We start from the raw sequence: 15,505 nt of genomic DNA, 5'->3' as shown, positions 1-15,505 counted from the left end.
CTTTAACATTTATTTAATTGGCTGAAGTACAAAGAAACAAATTCCAATGTTTACTCTGGCCAACATATTTTTGTTAATATAAACAAATTTTGAGCCATGATCTAGCTTTGCTTGCAAAGACTGAGAACCTCCTTTTATACCCAAAGATGATCCCCTCACCTATTACCAATTCATCCGGCTCCTGTCAACTGTTTCAAAACAGTTTAGCTTATTCTATAACCTTTTCACTTTTATTTTTCTTCTGTCCCAATTGTTTTGGAGTGTGTTGCACTTTTGTTACTTAATTTTTTTTTATATTTAATAAAATACATGTTAGTTGGTCAGTGAAAACTTTGGAAATCTTTTCTTTGTAATGTTGTCAATTAAATAAAAGTTAAATAGAATTAACAAATCATAGATTTTATCATTTTACAAAACATCCCAACTTTTAGTGTTGTACTTAGTTTTCTTTAAGGTATTTGTAAGCAAACTTTGAAATATTCTAAAAATTATGAAATATAGTAAAGTAGAGTTTACATTTCTTCCATTTTAAATGTGTAAATGTGGTATTACCCACAAAATTAACCATGTCTACTATCTCAGAAAAAATGGAATTCAATAAATTCTCAAAAAGGAGGGTATTTTCCAAGGGATAATTATTTTTTTTTTTTTTACTGAAAGCTAATTGAAATTATCCTAACATATCACAACAGTAAAAAGGGTGTTCAAGAGTTCCAGAAATGGAAGAACAAATTAAAATCACTTATGTAAAAATGTCCTTTTGGATGTTCTAAACAGGAATTTTTATTTAGTCTTTTTAAATTTGGGGCAATAAAGTATATCAGCATCACAACAACACTGAAGCTGTAGCAATGAAAATCAACAATTTGCTTAAAAACTCTGTAAATGAATGTTATTACTGTTTTTATATATATATATATATATATATATATATATATATATATATATATATATATATATATATAATTTACTGTAAAAAAGTACATCACTGCCTTTTTTTGATCAATTCAATGCATCCTTGAATTAAGTAAAAATTGTAATGACCCCATACATTTGAATTACTATAAATATAATAACAGTCCTTATTATAAACACAAAATACTAATAATAATCAACTTTAATATTTAGTGAGGACAATTAGACTATGATTTATTTGATGGGGGGCGGTGAGGGACCTGAATAATGGGTAGGGGGGCGCTGGCCCAAAAAAGGTTGAGAACCACTGCGCTATATGAAGGCCAGCGAGTGTATCTACGGAATTTTGGAGTAAAAGGCCACCATAAATTCAAGATCATTGGCGTTCTGATGTGTATCAGGTGCTTAAGGCACCTAAAGACAGAGGTGCTGTGTATACGATTGCACCTGTGAATGATCTCGGGAAGATTTGACACGTACATCGGTCTATGTTGAAGGCCCAATTTCAGCCAGAGGCTCGAGATATTGGTGAGGGTAACTTGTCACCAACAGCTGAACTATGCCAAGAAGATGTTAGCCGAGAAGATTTTAATGACGACCTGTTTTTAGTATCTACCAGCATGGATGGTCTTGTCACTTCTAGTAGTTTTCCAGTATACACAGAGAGTCCAATACCGTGTACAGTTAACGCGGAGGTTCAGGAATCAAGACCATCGACCTCTCTTCCTGATCAGCCTGACTATCCTGTCCCAAGCTTGTACACTGTGACCCAAGCCCCATTGCGACGTAAGGCACGTTCGACAGCAGGGCAGCATTCACACCTGCACCATCTTCCCCAGGCAGTGCGGGGGGTTGCTAGTGGGACTGTCCTCTCTCCTAGGCCAGTGTCTCAGGCAGTTTCTGTTTTGTTTAGGCCCTGGAACTAGCCTTATGATGTTTTAATGGGCTACCTTATGTTACTCTTCTTGAGGTCAGCTTATCGTCGGGGCGACGAAAAGAAGAGGGGGGATAGATTGTAGCAGTGTGGGATGGGCTTCCCTTTTCTTTTTGGGTGGTTATCACTTTAGGGGAGGGAGCAAAAGGGGATAATTAATGTCGGAGTATTTAAATGCATGGAGAGGAAGCATTAGATCGTAGCCTCTGTTATACCCGTCCCTTTTCCGGTCTTCAGCGTCAAGGTAGTTGAGGTAGGTGATGGGTGATTTATGCGTGCATGCATTGTGTGGTTTTAGCTGTTATAGTAATGTTCGTTTTTGTTTTTATTGTCAAGATGTGCTGTAGCTGCTCCGGCTAAGACTTCAGTGATTCGCGTTGAGCGCTCGTTGGAAGTTTAGGTATGCAAGCTATGGTATTACTACGCGTCTTTGTTTGTATTGTTAGTTTGAAGTCTTTCTTTTGTGCTTTAGTGAAACAATTTATGAAGGCGTCCTTACATCCTATGCTTGTGAAGTGGCGGATTTGAGTATGTATGATTCTATTATTGGTTAACATTAGGTTGTTCGGGTTGTTTGATTTTGTTGTTTTGTTTTGCAGCTGTCTGCAGTGTATTGGACGATCTACTGCGGGTCGTGCTGCTGTTTTTCATAGTTGGTTCTTTATAAACATAGCGTTTGTGTTGTTTTGCGTTTTTTGGGTTTTTGAGTGTGATGACCTAAGTTCAAAAGTTTGAGATGAATTGGTAGCGTGTCCTTTATACAAAACCTACTAAGTGATTCTGGTTTATTGCCATTGAGAAAGGACGCTACATCATTCCATTAGTCAATCCCTTGAGTCATCAGTTGTGATTTTTGTTTTCTTTTTTTTGTGTAAATATTTGGTATTTGTATTTGTACTGGACCCACTAACTTTTTCTTCTTTTTTTCTAGTTTGGCTCAAGGCTGAGTGCGCCGAGGGGGAGGCTAGTCACCTGGGTGGAGCACACCTTTGTGAGTTTGGAGCACCAGGGTTTGAACACCTCTTCCTATTGTTTGCTGTGCACACATGTTTGGTTGAGAGCACAATTTATTTCAGCTAGTTTGCCACCCCTAAGGTAAGCTTTAGCCTTGTTGTCTTTTTCTCTAATAAATTTTGCTGCTTATATATTGGTTTGTGGGGAAGGTACAAAATTTATTTTGATTATGGATGTGTAGTAAAATATTGTTCTTATTGTGAACCCCTTTTTTTCTCTTCTGTAATAAAAACTTGTTAATTTAGAAAGTGTTATATTGGTTTATTACTTTTATATATTATTTTCGTCTTTATTCTTTTTTTTAATAAAGTTCTGTTTAGCTGGAATCACGTCTCCGTCTTCTCTTTATACCATTGGACCGGTGGTCCTTATGTATTTCCTTGGGTGTAATTCCCAGGGTGGAGTAGTCATTTAAGGTTATCTAAAAGTATTGCCCTGGTCACACATTGTTTAAATTTTTGTACTAAAAATGTATGCAAATTAGCGCATATTTGATTAAATAATGCCTCATTTGCATATTTAAACCTAACATTTTAGAAAACTTGTAATACAAAAACTGTTTGCAATTATCAATGTAATTAATCAACTGGGTAAGTAAGGTGATAACTATTAGTTTATTTACCTGCAGTGTCTCACCTTAAGGTCTGTAAACCCCTCCCTTCCATAAGCCTACTCTGCTCTGATTGGTCAGCTGGCTAAGTCTGTTGTGATTGGTCTTTTTGTATATAATGTAAGCGAATCATGCCCACAGCTAAAGTTTGGCTGCTAAACTGTAAACACTTCACAAAACAATAATGGGGGATATGTTAGCAGAGTTGCTAACATGACAAACTGATTAAACAATACAGTTTGTAAACCAAAATGTCAACATTCTTTATCATTAAACAAAGCCATTAGAACAATGATAGTCTACATTAATTGACACATTCTTAGGAAATTGTGGGTTCACAGCGAATTATCAGAACTATTTCAGTAAGACAGTAATATCAAGGTTTACCTGGAAACCTAAAGCTGCACTAGGTATCACATATAAGCACAAAAAATGTGATATTTTGAGCACTCAATTGAAAATGTAATATTAATCATACTTACAAGGTTGTGGTTCGGAGATGCTTGTTAGTCCAAATAAAGAAGGTACAGACTTATCTTTCATGGACAAGGGTTCAGCAAATCCCGCATTGAACTCTTCAAGATTAGAGAAGCAGTCATCGGTAAAATGATGAGCACACAACAAAAGGTTCAAATTGTATTGCTGATTTGTCACATCATCATCCTTCGGCAATGAAAACAAAACAAACTTGCTTTTTAACTTTTCAACTTTGCAGACTGTTTACATTGAAGTATAGCTATGTTACAAACTGCAAAAAATATATTTTTTGAAAACCCATATGACCTGCTCTTTAAATTTCATCAAGACTTTAAGTAGTTGTTATTTACCAGGTTTGTGGGGTGTAGATTTTTGAGTGAATCTCTCACAACATTCACTGCAAAATGAGAAGAAAGGATTATTTTCAGTTAATTTTGATTTTTTTTTTTTTTTTTGCTATGTGACATTATTGTAATAAAATATAATTTATAAATATTTAAAATGTTCATACTTTGTGATAAATTTGTTGTAGTAATTAAATTATTACAGTAATTTATGTGAAAAAAAATACTTAAAAAATGTAGGGCTAAAAACAGGCTGCAATTGTTTTTGTTTTTTTACTGATAATTCTTTGTTTTTTTTCCCAATGAATCACCAATTTGTCAGATTCATCCTAAACTTATGAAAAGAATGGATAAATGAGGGGTGAACAGATAAATAAAATTGGGCATTGGGCTACGTTTCCCAAAATGGGGCTTGCAAGGGGGTTTATGAGCTGATGAAAAGCTAATAAATAATTAAATCATAGAAAATGTCCAATTAAATTAAATAATTATATAATAATTAATCTAACTAAAACACCATGAACACAAACATTATTAAATAATTTAAATCTTAAAGAATTAGTTCACTTCCAGAATAGAAATTTCCTAATAATTTTCTTACCTCCATGTCATCCAAGATGTTCATGTCTTTTTTTCTTCAGTCAAAAAGAAATTAAGTTTTTTTAACCACAAATGCTAATCTTACACTAGCTCTGCAATGCACTTCTATGACTTCACGCATTACGTAATCACATTGGAAAGTACAATGCCTGGTTAGTTCTTCGCCTATGTACTTTGAGTTTAAAAAGGTAGGATAGGGCAAAAAAACTCCTCCAACTAAAATCGTCCGACATAGTTTTACCATTTTTTTGTAAAGGCTGTTTGACTGTCTTTGCACATTCGCTTTGTTAACACTGGGTCGGTACTTCCACCTACATCACTGAAGTCTAGCTAGTGCAAGACTAGCATTTGTGGTTAAAAGTATATAAATTTGTATTATTATTATTATTTTTTTTGTGGAAAATGACCAATTGTTTCAGCTGGGATCGTCTAGAGCCATTTGAAGCTGCATTGAAACTGCAGTTTTGACCTTTAACCTGTTGTCTCCCATTAAAGTCCACTATATGGAGAAAAATCCTGCATGTTTTCCTCAACAACCCTTATTTCTTTTTGACTGAAGACAGAAAGACATGAACATCATCTATTCCAAGCAGATGTGAAATAAGGTTCCCAAAAACCCACTGATTACTCCCAACATTTCTCTCTTACTTTCAGGGAGTTTTTGTCTGGCCTGAGGCATTGTGTTTGCTCTCTGGGGGTCTAAGCCTGACATTATGTAAAGCTGCTTTACAGCAATTACTATTGTTAAAAGTACTATACAAACAAGTGAATAGAAAAGAAAAGAAAGAACGGGAGCTAGGTTATCTCTGTTTGCCAAGCTAGTTTTAAGCATTTAGTTGTGGAAGTGGTAACACCCAAAAATGAAAATTCTGTCATTAATTACTCACTCTCATGTTGTTCCAAACCCAGACCTTGATCACAAATTAAGATATTTTTAATGAAATCCAAGAGCTTTCTGACCCTTCATAACATTAAGGGTCCTACCAGCTCTTAAGAGCTCTTGGATTTAAATTTGGATTAAAAATATCTTGATTTGTGTTCTAAAGATGAACCAAGGCCTTATGGGTTTGGAACGACATTTAATTAATGACAGAATTTTCATTTTTGGGTGAACTATCCCTTTAATGTCTATAAATTTCCAACTGGAACAGAAGATAAACAGACAAGTGTGAAGAAAGATAAAATAAAATTGATTTGTCACTTGTTATTATTCAGGGCTGTAACTATATATATGAGGGACACGACACGCGTCCAAACCAGTATTTAGACATCAGACTGATAATTTTCATTGAGCTATTGCTAAACTTGTATATTTAGTACCTTTAATCTTGAATGTTTGTTTACATTCTAGCCATTTTTAAGTAACTGTACACATTTCATCTCCTAAATGCTGGTTTATCTTCATATGTATCAGTTATCCATATCACAAACACATGCACAGACGTTTCTAATGGAATATAAACTCCCTTGATATTGCTTTGAACTATTTTGCAAAAACAGCCGGCCTCGGACGACTATTGGCTGTCGCTGGCGTTCGGCGACGCTGATTGGCTGCTGCCTGTTTCCGGGGCTCCATTCCATTAGTGACGTTTTCCCAGTCGCCGTGAGACAGATTGGGGAGAATGGCTGCCAGTGGAGGTTAGATCTTCTCTTCAAAATCCAAACTTGTTTCCGAAAGTTTCCCAGCATGTTTGCGCTTTATTGCTCTGTGATATTATGTAATATTGACGTAATGAGATAGAGTTAGACGGTTTGTATAAATACACGGCGAATTCCGGTGGCTGTTTGGATATAGGCACAAAAGTATGGAGAGGTAACGTAGCGGCTAGCGAGACTAGCTCCGCGAGAGAGTGTGTAAACACTCGCTTATGTGCTCGCTGCTTTACGATACAATTAATTCAGCTACTTTGGCCTTCGTTTAACTGTGTACTTTCGCGATATATAATACGTTGTCACGGTTTATTTAGTGTAATGAAAGAGCTCTGGTCTAGGCTTGAATGACTCGAGACCGGACTAGCCTGATGTTGTGCTAACCGGTAAAACAGCACCTGGATTAGCACAGCTAATAAGTTAAGCACCGAAACTCGCTTACTCGTAGTAACTAACGTAAACACATTTTTTCGATATCAGATTATCAGGAGAGTATGAAATGCACGAGGTTGTCAAAAACAACACTAGTTCTTTAGACCACATTGCTTATTTTTCTGCTCTTAACTAGTTTCATAGTAATGCCATGTGGGGGCTGTGGTTGATTAATGGACAACAAGTTTGGTCTGTACAGCTCTGAAACAAAATTAAGTAAACTTTGATGTCACTGACACTTTGCACAGAGCCTGTGGGTTGGGAACATCTGTTGAATGAGATCTTTTTTATTTTTGCATTGAAACTCAATGTTTTAGGCTCTGCCTTTAGTAAAAAAGCTCATTAATCCAGGAATCTTCTCAGCGGTCTAACGCTTTTGTCTTGTAGACATAGGAAAGCTGTTACAAGTACAGAATGGGACTCCAGCAAGCACAAGCTACAACGGGGTAGATGCCCTGCATGCATGTAACATCCTCCAGCAGCTAAAAGCCTTGTACGACGAAGCTCAGCTGACTGACATTGTCGTGGAAGTGGACCATGGCAAGACATTTTCCTGTCACAGAAATGTCCTCGCTGCCATCAGCCCTTACTTCAGGTAGCACATGCACACATCTAGACTGTTAAAGTGATAGTTCACCCAAAAATGAGAATGAATTAACATCAATTGCTCACCCTCATGTCGTTCCAAACCTGTATGACCTTTGTTCATCTTTAAAACACAAATTAAGATGTTTTTAATGAAATCCGAGAGGCTTCTGAGCCTGCGTAGACAGCAACGCAACTGACACGTTCAAGGCCCAGAAAGGTAGTAAGAACATTGTTAAAATAGTCCATGTGACAACAGTGGCTCAACTGTAATGTCATGAAGCTATGAGAATGTAATGGACTATTTTAATGATGTCTGTACTACCTTTCTAGGCCTTGAACGTGACAGTTGTGTTGCTGTGTATAAAGAGTCAGAAAGCTCTCAATTTTATCAAAAATATCTAAATTTGTGTTCTAAAACTGAACTGAGGTCTTACGGGGTTGTAACGACATTAGAGTGAGTAATTAATGACCCAAATTTTTATTTTTGGGTGAACTATCCCTTTATGTATTAACCATTTTTATAACATTTGTTGAGAAATTGTAAAGCGATAGAAGCTAAAATTGAAACTCCGACCCTTCATTTATTTTATAATATGACATTTAAAGATTTAACCATTAAACATTTTATTATAAACAGATAACTTTTTTGGACAACTTTAAAGGTGATTTTCTCAGTATTTTAATTTTTTGTACTCTCAGATTCCAGGTTTTCAAGTAGTTGTATCTCGACCAAATATTGTCCTAACAAACCATACATTAATTGAAAGCTTTTAGCAGGGTCACATATATGTGATTAAACAATGTAATGGAAATGTGATAAAATCATTGTAGACGTTATGTAAAGTTAAATACAGTCTTTCAACTTCAATATCATGACCTGTTAGCTCCGGGATAATATGCACAATAATTAATTAAAATAAAAAAAACTGCCACCTCAGAAATACATTTTAAAACAATTTTATAGTTCAAAGACTAAACAGGTTTTCACTCAATTTATTAATTAAGTTCATGAACCAAAATGCAAAGTATAAATCCTCTATATTTAGTGATTGACTGTTTTTGTCTTTAAAAAATTCCAGGAACACTCCTTTTAACATAATCACAAAATTAAATGTAAAAAATAGGGATGCACCGATCCGAATCGGCCGATTCATGCTTGCGCGTTTTGTCAGTAAAGCCGGTTCAATAATCAGCGGTAAATGCCATCAGGTGCGGGATTTCACGTTGAACCGTATATACTACACACAGCCGTTGTTCACTGACGAGCTGCGCACATTCATACTGATAATGAACATGGATTTGCGCAGCTCTTCAGTAAACAACGGCTGTGTGTAGTATATACGGCTCAACGTGAAATCATGCACCTGATGGCATTTACCGCTGATTACAGAACCGGCTTTACTGACAAAACGCGCAAGCGATCGGCCGATTCCGATCGGTGCATCCCTAGTAAAAAATGCTGTAAAATGGCACTTGTTTAGACTTAGACTTTGATTGTTGAAATGGAATTGCACATTGGAATACCACAGTTAACTAAATGCATATTGTCATAAAAAAAGATTGCCATATTTTTTTTTGTTACAATTCTGAAATGTAGTCTGCAACACTGCTTTCTTGTGTTCATGTGGTAATAGTGTTTGTTTTATCTTTTGTCAGATCCATGTTCACAAGTGGCCTTACAGAAAGCAGTCAGCGGGAGGTGCGGATTGTTGGCGTTGAGTCAGAGTCCATGCATTTGGTTCTGGACTATGCTTACACCTCACGTGTCACTCTCACAGAGTCTAACGTGCAGGCACTGTTCACCGCTGCCAGCATCTTCCAGATCCCAGCCCTCCAAGACCAATGTGCCCAGTTCATGATCAGCCGTTTGGACCCTCAGAACTGCATTGGGGTCTTCATGTTCGCAGATGCTTACGGTCACCAAGAGCTGCGGGAGCGCTCGCAGGACTACATCCGCAAGAAGTTCCTGTGCGTGATGGGAGAGCAGGAGTTCCTTCATCTGACCAAAGAACAGCTGGTCAGCATTCTCAACAGTGACGATTTGAACGTGGAAAAAGAGGAGCACGTGTACGAAAGCATCGTGCACTGGTTGGAGTATGACTGCTCACGTCGGGAGGCAGATTTACCGGAGGTTTTTGCCAAATGCATCCGTTTGCCCCTGCTGGACGAGGCCTTTCTGAGCCGTATACCCCCAGCCTTCGCCCTGGCCTTGTCCAGGGACTCCTCGGATAAGGGTCGGCTCAACGGCACCAACGGCTGCCCGCAGCGGCTGGGTATGACTGCATCAGAGATGGTCATCTGCTTCGATGCGGCTCACAAGCACTCAGGGAAGAAGCAGACCGTACCTTGCCTGGACATTGCTGCCGGGAAGGTGTACAAGCTGTGCAAGCCACCCAATGACCTCAGAGAGGTTGGCATTTTGGTCTCGTCAGAGAACGACATCTTCATCGCTGGAGGCTATCGGCCAAGCAATAGCGAGGTGTGCATCGACCATCGCGCAGAGAGTGACTTCTGGCAGTACGAACACGCTGGCAACAGGTGGCTCCCGCGATCGCCCATGTTGCGGGCGCGCATCGGCTGCAAGCTAGTACACTGCTATGGGAAACTCTATGCTCTGGGTGGTCGAGTGTATGAAGGAGATGGACGAAATGCTTTGAAATCCGTGGAGTGCTATGATGCCAGAGACAACTGCTGGACGGCGGCCAGTCCCATGCCGGTGGCCATGGAGTTCCACAGCACAGTAGAGTATAAGGACCGCATCTATGTGCTGCAAGGTGAGTGGGGTTATTGCAGAGTCACCTGAAATCAGGGTCATCAAAGTGTGCAAACACATATATCCTTGTAATTCATTGGCCTGTCATGTCTTCTTGCTCTGCTTGGATGATAAGGTCAGGTGGGTTAACCTCTCTCAGCAAAATCAGCATTAACTGAGAGCACGAAAGAGCTAGACTAGCACTTAATGTAGGGATGCACTGAAATTTTGTCTCTAAAAAAATTGTCAACAGAAAATGACAAATTTATTAGTCAAAAGAGAATTTTTAAGAAAGAAAAACGTAAACGCATAATCCAGTTGTGAATTCTGAATCGTAACGTATCATAATGTGCATTTGAAATAAGGACTGTGTTTTAAATCATTATTGCACACTGAAACATGCATAAATATGGTCCTATGATTTCTGCAATGCGGAAAACGAGGACTGAGTCCAGTCATAAAAATTGTATTATGCGGAATGTTATAGAATTTGACAAATTTTAGATGAATAAATCAAAAGTAGGTCAGTTCACATAGTCAAATTGTGATATGGGCTAGTGTCTGTAAATATTGAGCTGCAAAAAACAATTTATATATGAATCCTGCATGTTCTCCATGTCTGAATGAATGGTGCAGACACGCTGTTTCGTTTATTACACAATTACGCTCAGAGTGTTTTCAGCATCTGCCGTCTCAAGTGACTGAGAGTCACTTTATGAGCATTTGAGCATTTCATTTTAGTAAAAATGTTGACATCATATACACAAACAAAACTCTTCGTGGCAACCCGTCAAAATATAAAAGTCTGGTTAAACTTAAAGAAATTGTGACAGAAACATTACTTTTGTGAAGTAGAAAGTACATCCTAATATAATACTACCACTAAGGCTGTTACAATTCCGCAATTCAGTTTGAGTACTCAACGGACGAGAATAAATGAAACGCATTATTAGACCGTTTTCCAAGGCTACGTGATATATTAAACCAATTAATAAGGCATAATGCTATTGTGAATTCACAAACACTACAATTCAATTAAATAAATATGTGACCCTGGACCACAAAACCAGTTTCAAGTAGCACGGGTATATTTGTCGCAATAGCCAAAAATACATTCGTTCTTTTATGCCAAAAAATGTTAGGATATTACGTAAAGATCATGTTCCATGAAGAAATTTTGTAAATGTACCTACCGTAAATATATAACTTAATTTCTGATTAGTAATATGCATTGCTAAGAACTTAATTTGGACAACTTTAAAGGTGATTTTCTCAATATTTAGTAGTATCTTCATTTGTGTTCAGAATATGAACAGGTTTGGGACAATATGAGGGCAAGTAATTAATAATAGAATTTTTTTAACTAACAATAATTAATAAAATCAAATGTCATTCAAAATAATAAAAAGTCCAGAAGTTTTAGTTTTGGCCAAGTAGTTTAATTGTGGAGCTATGTAATATGGAGTACTACTTGATGTATTATTTACATATTTAGCATTTTTAGGCCATCACACTGGATATTGATCATTATTTTAATTTACATTTTTTCCCAGGAGAGTACTTTTTCTGTTTTGACCCTCGCAAAGACTACTGGGGGCATTTACCATCCATGAACGTTCCCCGTGCTCAGGGCTTGGCCGCCCTGTACAAAAACTGCATCTACTACATAGCAGGCATCTGCAGGAACCACCAGCGCACGTTTACGGTCGAGGTGTACGACATCGAGCAGAACACCTGGTGTCGTAAAAGAGACCTCCCCTTTGACCAAGCAACCAGCCCCTACATCAAGGTGCTTCTGCTTCAGGGCAGACTGCACCTGTTTGTCCGAGCTACGCAAGTCATGGTAGAAGAACACGTGTTCCGCACCAGCCGCAAGAACTCTCTCTACCAGTACGACGTCGAAGCCGACCAATGGACAAAGGTCTACGAGACGCCGGACCGCCTCTGGGACCTCGGCCGCCATTTCGAGTGCGTGGTGGCCAAACTATACCCTCAGTGTCTTCAGAAAGTGCTGTGAGGAGGGGAAACAGCGGATCAATATTTTTGGAGAAGCGGGATTGTGGTACTGCTCAATACATGGTGCTGTTTGTGTCCCCAACACCAGAACTGCAGGGGAAGTCTTAAGCGTTAAAGGTTTCAATCAATAAACTCGAGGGTGCTGTTTGAAAAACGCAGTATTTTATGTTCGACAGTTGTGCACAAGCACCCACACAATCGCTTGTTTTACAGTTAGAAAAGTGAATCATAAGTGCAATTATCTTTTGTTTTCTTTCGCAGATGTTGAGTCGTTTCTGCTCCATTATATCGTTTGGGTTGTTGGCATGCGTCGTTGGCGAACATGAGCAGTATGTCAACAGTTGAGTAAAATTAAAAAGAAAAAAACAGAATAGGTGAAAAATAAATATATAAAGCTATAAATATTCATACGGGTATGATGAGCGCTTTTGCTCACTGTTAGTGTGAATACTGAATTTCTGTTGTCATTTTTTCAGGTTTTCGAATGAATACGTTAATCCATGCCACCTACAAAACGCTTAAGAATTAAGATTTTTGAATATTAATGGAAAGTAATTAGTTTGCCAAGAAAGGTGCATGTATGTAGGTGGCTCTTTTTTAATCGTTTTTTGCTTTTCTTTTTAAAGAGATGGTTTACCCAAAAATGAAAATTCTGTCATTAATTACTCACCCTCGTGTAGACCTTTATCTTCGAATCACAAATTAAGATACTTTAAATGAAATCCAAGAAATCTCTGACCTTCCATAGACAGCGAGGATGTCTAAATATCTTTGTGTTTTGAAGATAAAGCTCTTCGAGGTTTGAAACAGCATGACGGTGAGTAATTAATGACAGAATTTTCCTTTTTGGTTGAACGAACCCATCAGCCCACTTGCTATAACATCACAGCAGTTTTTAATTTCATTCGGACTCTGCTTTTATGTTTCGTTGAGCCCAGCTCCCACATCCAAATCCAAATCTTTGCAATTTCGCATCACCAGCCAGATCTTTAGTGAGGTTAGAAGATTTTACTCAGTCTCCATATTGGAGAAGAACAAAGGATACCAGCTTTATGTGTAGCTGAAATCAAAAGCAGGCAATTTGTTTAACAGCCAAACACAGCTCAGATCAGGAGAGGACATTGATAGGGTTGGCCAAAATGTGGATGCCTACGTTCCACCGTCATTTTTGACTCCTCGTATCTGAAATCTGCAGGTACGGTTTGACTATAGATGCCTCCAAAATGCCAAAAGAGACTAAGGAGACTAAGGAGTCTTAGCCTGCAGCAATAACAGGTGTTCTGTCATTGTTTCTTAGATAAAGTGCATTAGAAACTTAAGCGATGATGTTTGAAGAATTCCAGAAAATGGCCTTTGTTTTGCCACCATAGGTTGGTTAACGTTTAGTGAGATGTGTTGCTATCCAGGGATGTTACAGTGCCTGTTCACATAAAAAGAAAAAGCCCAGGCATCAGTGATTTGAGTGAATAAAGCCGCTCTGAAGTCTTAGTTTGGTTTGCTTCTGCACTAAGGTGATTTGACTTATTAGCGTTTCCATGCCCTGTAAACGAACACTCTTTCTTTCTGTATTTCTTCCCATCCCCTCATCTTCCAGTCTCAAACTACGGAGAAGAAGAATTGTTTTGGTGCTGCTTTTTTGACAATCTTGTACAGTGATTTTACAGCCATTTGTCATTGCTCGACACTTCCAAAAGTCGTCAGTCTTATAAGTTATTGTCTCTCGACGTTCGTTTAGTTTTTTTCCAGCCTCATGTTTATTTCGTCATGCAGGTTCCTGATTTTGCACTACATTATTTCCTCCCTTGAAAGCGTCTCGGAATACAGAGACCGAGGACGTGGTAAACGGCGTCTCTAAATAGGACGGCTGATGCGCTCTCTCATCTGCGAGGCCCAAGCCACATCTTGAGAGATGAGAAATCGCATTGGCTTTTGTGCAGCTGCTGCACGGTTCACATACCTACATGCGCTCAGTAGCACGGGAACCAGAAATGGACACTTCTCAGGATTATTGTCGATACACAGTACTGTATTTAAATGGTTTGTTGTTTGTGTAATATACTGTACCATATGTTTGCTGTACTTGCACAGTTTTTTTTTTCGTCCTTTATTTCTAACTTGAAAATGTTTTTTGTTTTAGTTTTTTCCTCCTTTTGGATGGGTGTGTGTTTTTCTTTCTATTTTTAATATTTACTCTTAGGTTTGTTAGAGTTTTTGATTTTGCTCTGTTGAAAAATTGTGAATCACAGAACATTAACATAAGCATTTTCTTTCTTTTTTTCCCTCAGCGTGTTCTTTTGTTTCTTAGTGGTTGCGTCAGTCTTAAAGGACACAAAGCATTACAGAAAATAAGTTATGGCAGTGCTATTTTCCAAAGCACCAAGCCTGTCTAGATGTTGAAAGCTTTGAAAGAATTTTATAAATTATACTTTTGTGTTGTTGGCTGCTGCAGGTGTGAATGCTATACAGCCAGTTCTTTCATTTGTCACGGCTCGCAGTTAATTTATCCTCAGACGTTAAAACAGTGTTTTATTTTCCTTTTGCATTATTGCTTTGCATTTTGTTCTTTTTTTATGTATTTGGTTTGCCTGTATGTATGGTGTGAGAGTTTAGTAACATTCATTGATCTCTACTGTGAAATTCACCTTGCACATAATTTGAAAAATAAAACAATAAAAAGTAAATGAGTGGTACTAGTGTTTTTACGAGTAAGAATTGATCATTTTATTTTTTGTACATTTTAAAATGTGTTCATTTCTAAGTAAATGGTAAAATTTAGAAATATTTTTATTATTTAAAATAACTTTTCTATTTTAATAAATTTTAAAATGTAATTTATTTCTGTGATTTCAAAGCTGAGTTTTTCAGATGGTCCTTCAGAAATCATTCTAATATTCTGCAAAAAAAAAATATTTTGTTGAAAACAGGTAATTTTTTTCAGGCTTCTTTGATGAATAGAGAGTTCAGAATAACTGCATTTATCTAAAATAAAAATCTTTTGTGACATTATAAATGTCTTTATCATCACTGTTGATAAAACATCCTTGCCAAAATTAAAAAAAAAAAAAAAGGTACAAAAGCTTTTTATTTCAGATCAGTGCTGATCTTTGGATCTTTCTATTCAAGAAATACTGAAAAAATGTACTCAACTGTTTTAAATATTGATAAAAATAATA

General features: G+C 37.4%; 1 protein-coding gene across 1 annotated transcript; it reads left to right on the top strand.

The window, feature by feature from the left end:
• The first annotated feature begins 6,491 nt into the window (after nt 1–6,491).
• On the top strand, nt 6,492–15,006 carry kbtbd8 (kelch repeat and BTB (POZ) domain containing 8). Its single transcript, XM_073825736.1, has 4 exons — nt 6,492–6,532; nt 7,364–7,571; nt 9,221–10,338; nt 11,870–15,006. The coding sequence occupies exons 1-4, from the start codon at nt 6,517–6,519 to the stop codon at nt 12,331–12,333; spliced, it is 1,806 nt and encodes a 601-aa protein (XP_073681837.1). The 5' UTR covers nt 6,492–6,516; the 3' UTR covers nt 12,334–15,006.
• Nucleotides 15,007–15,505: the final 499 nt, after the last annotated feature.

The sequence above is a fragment of the Garra rufa genome, chromosome 20 (assembly GCF_049309525.1).
Source record: "Garra rufa chromosome 20, GarRuf1.0, whole genome shotgun sequence".
Taxonomy (NCBI): Eukaryota; Metazoa; Chordata; class Actinopteri; order Cypriniformes; family Cyprinidae; genus Garra; species Garra rufa.
The sequence above is the reverse complement of the archived record's forward strand: the minus strand, read 5'-3'. Positions and strand labels throughout refer to the sequence as shown.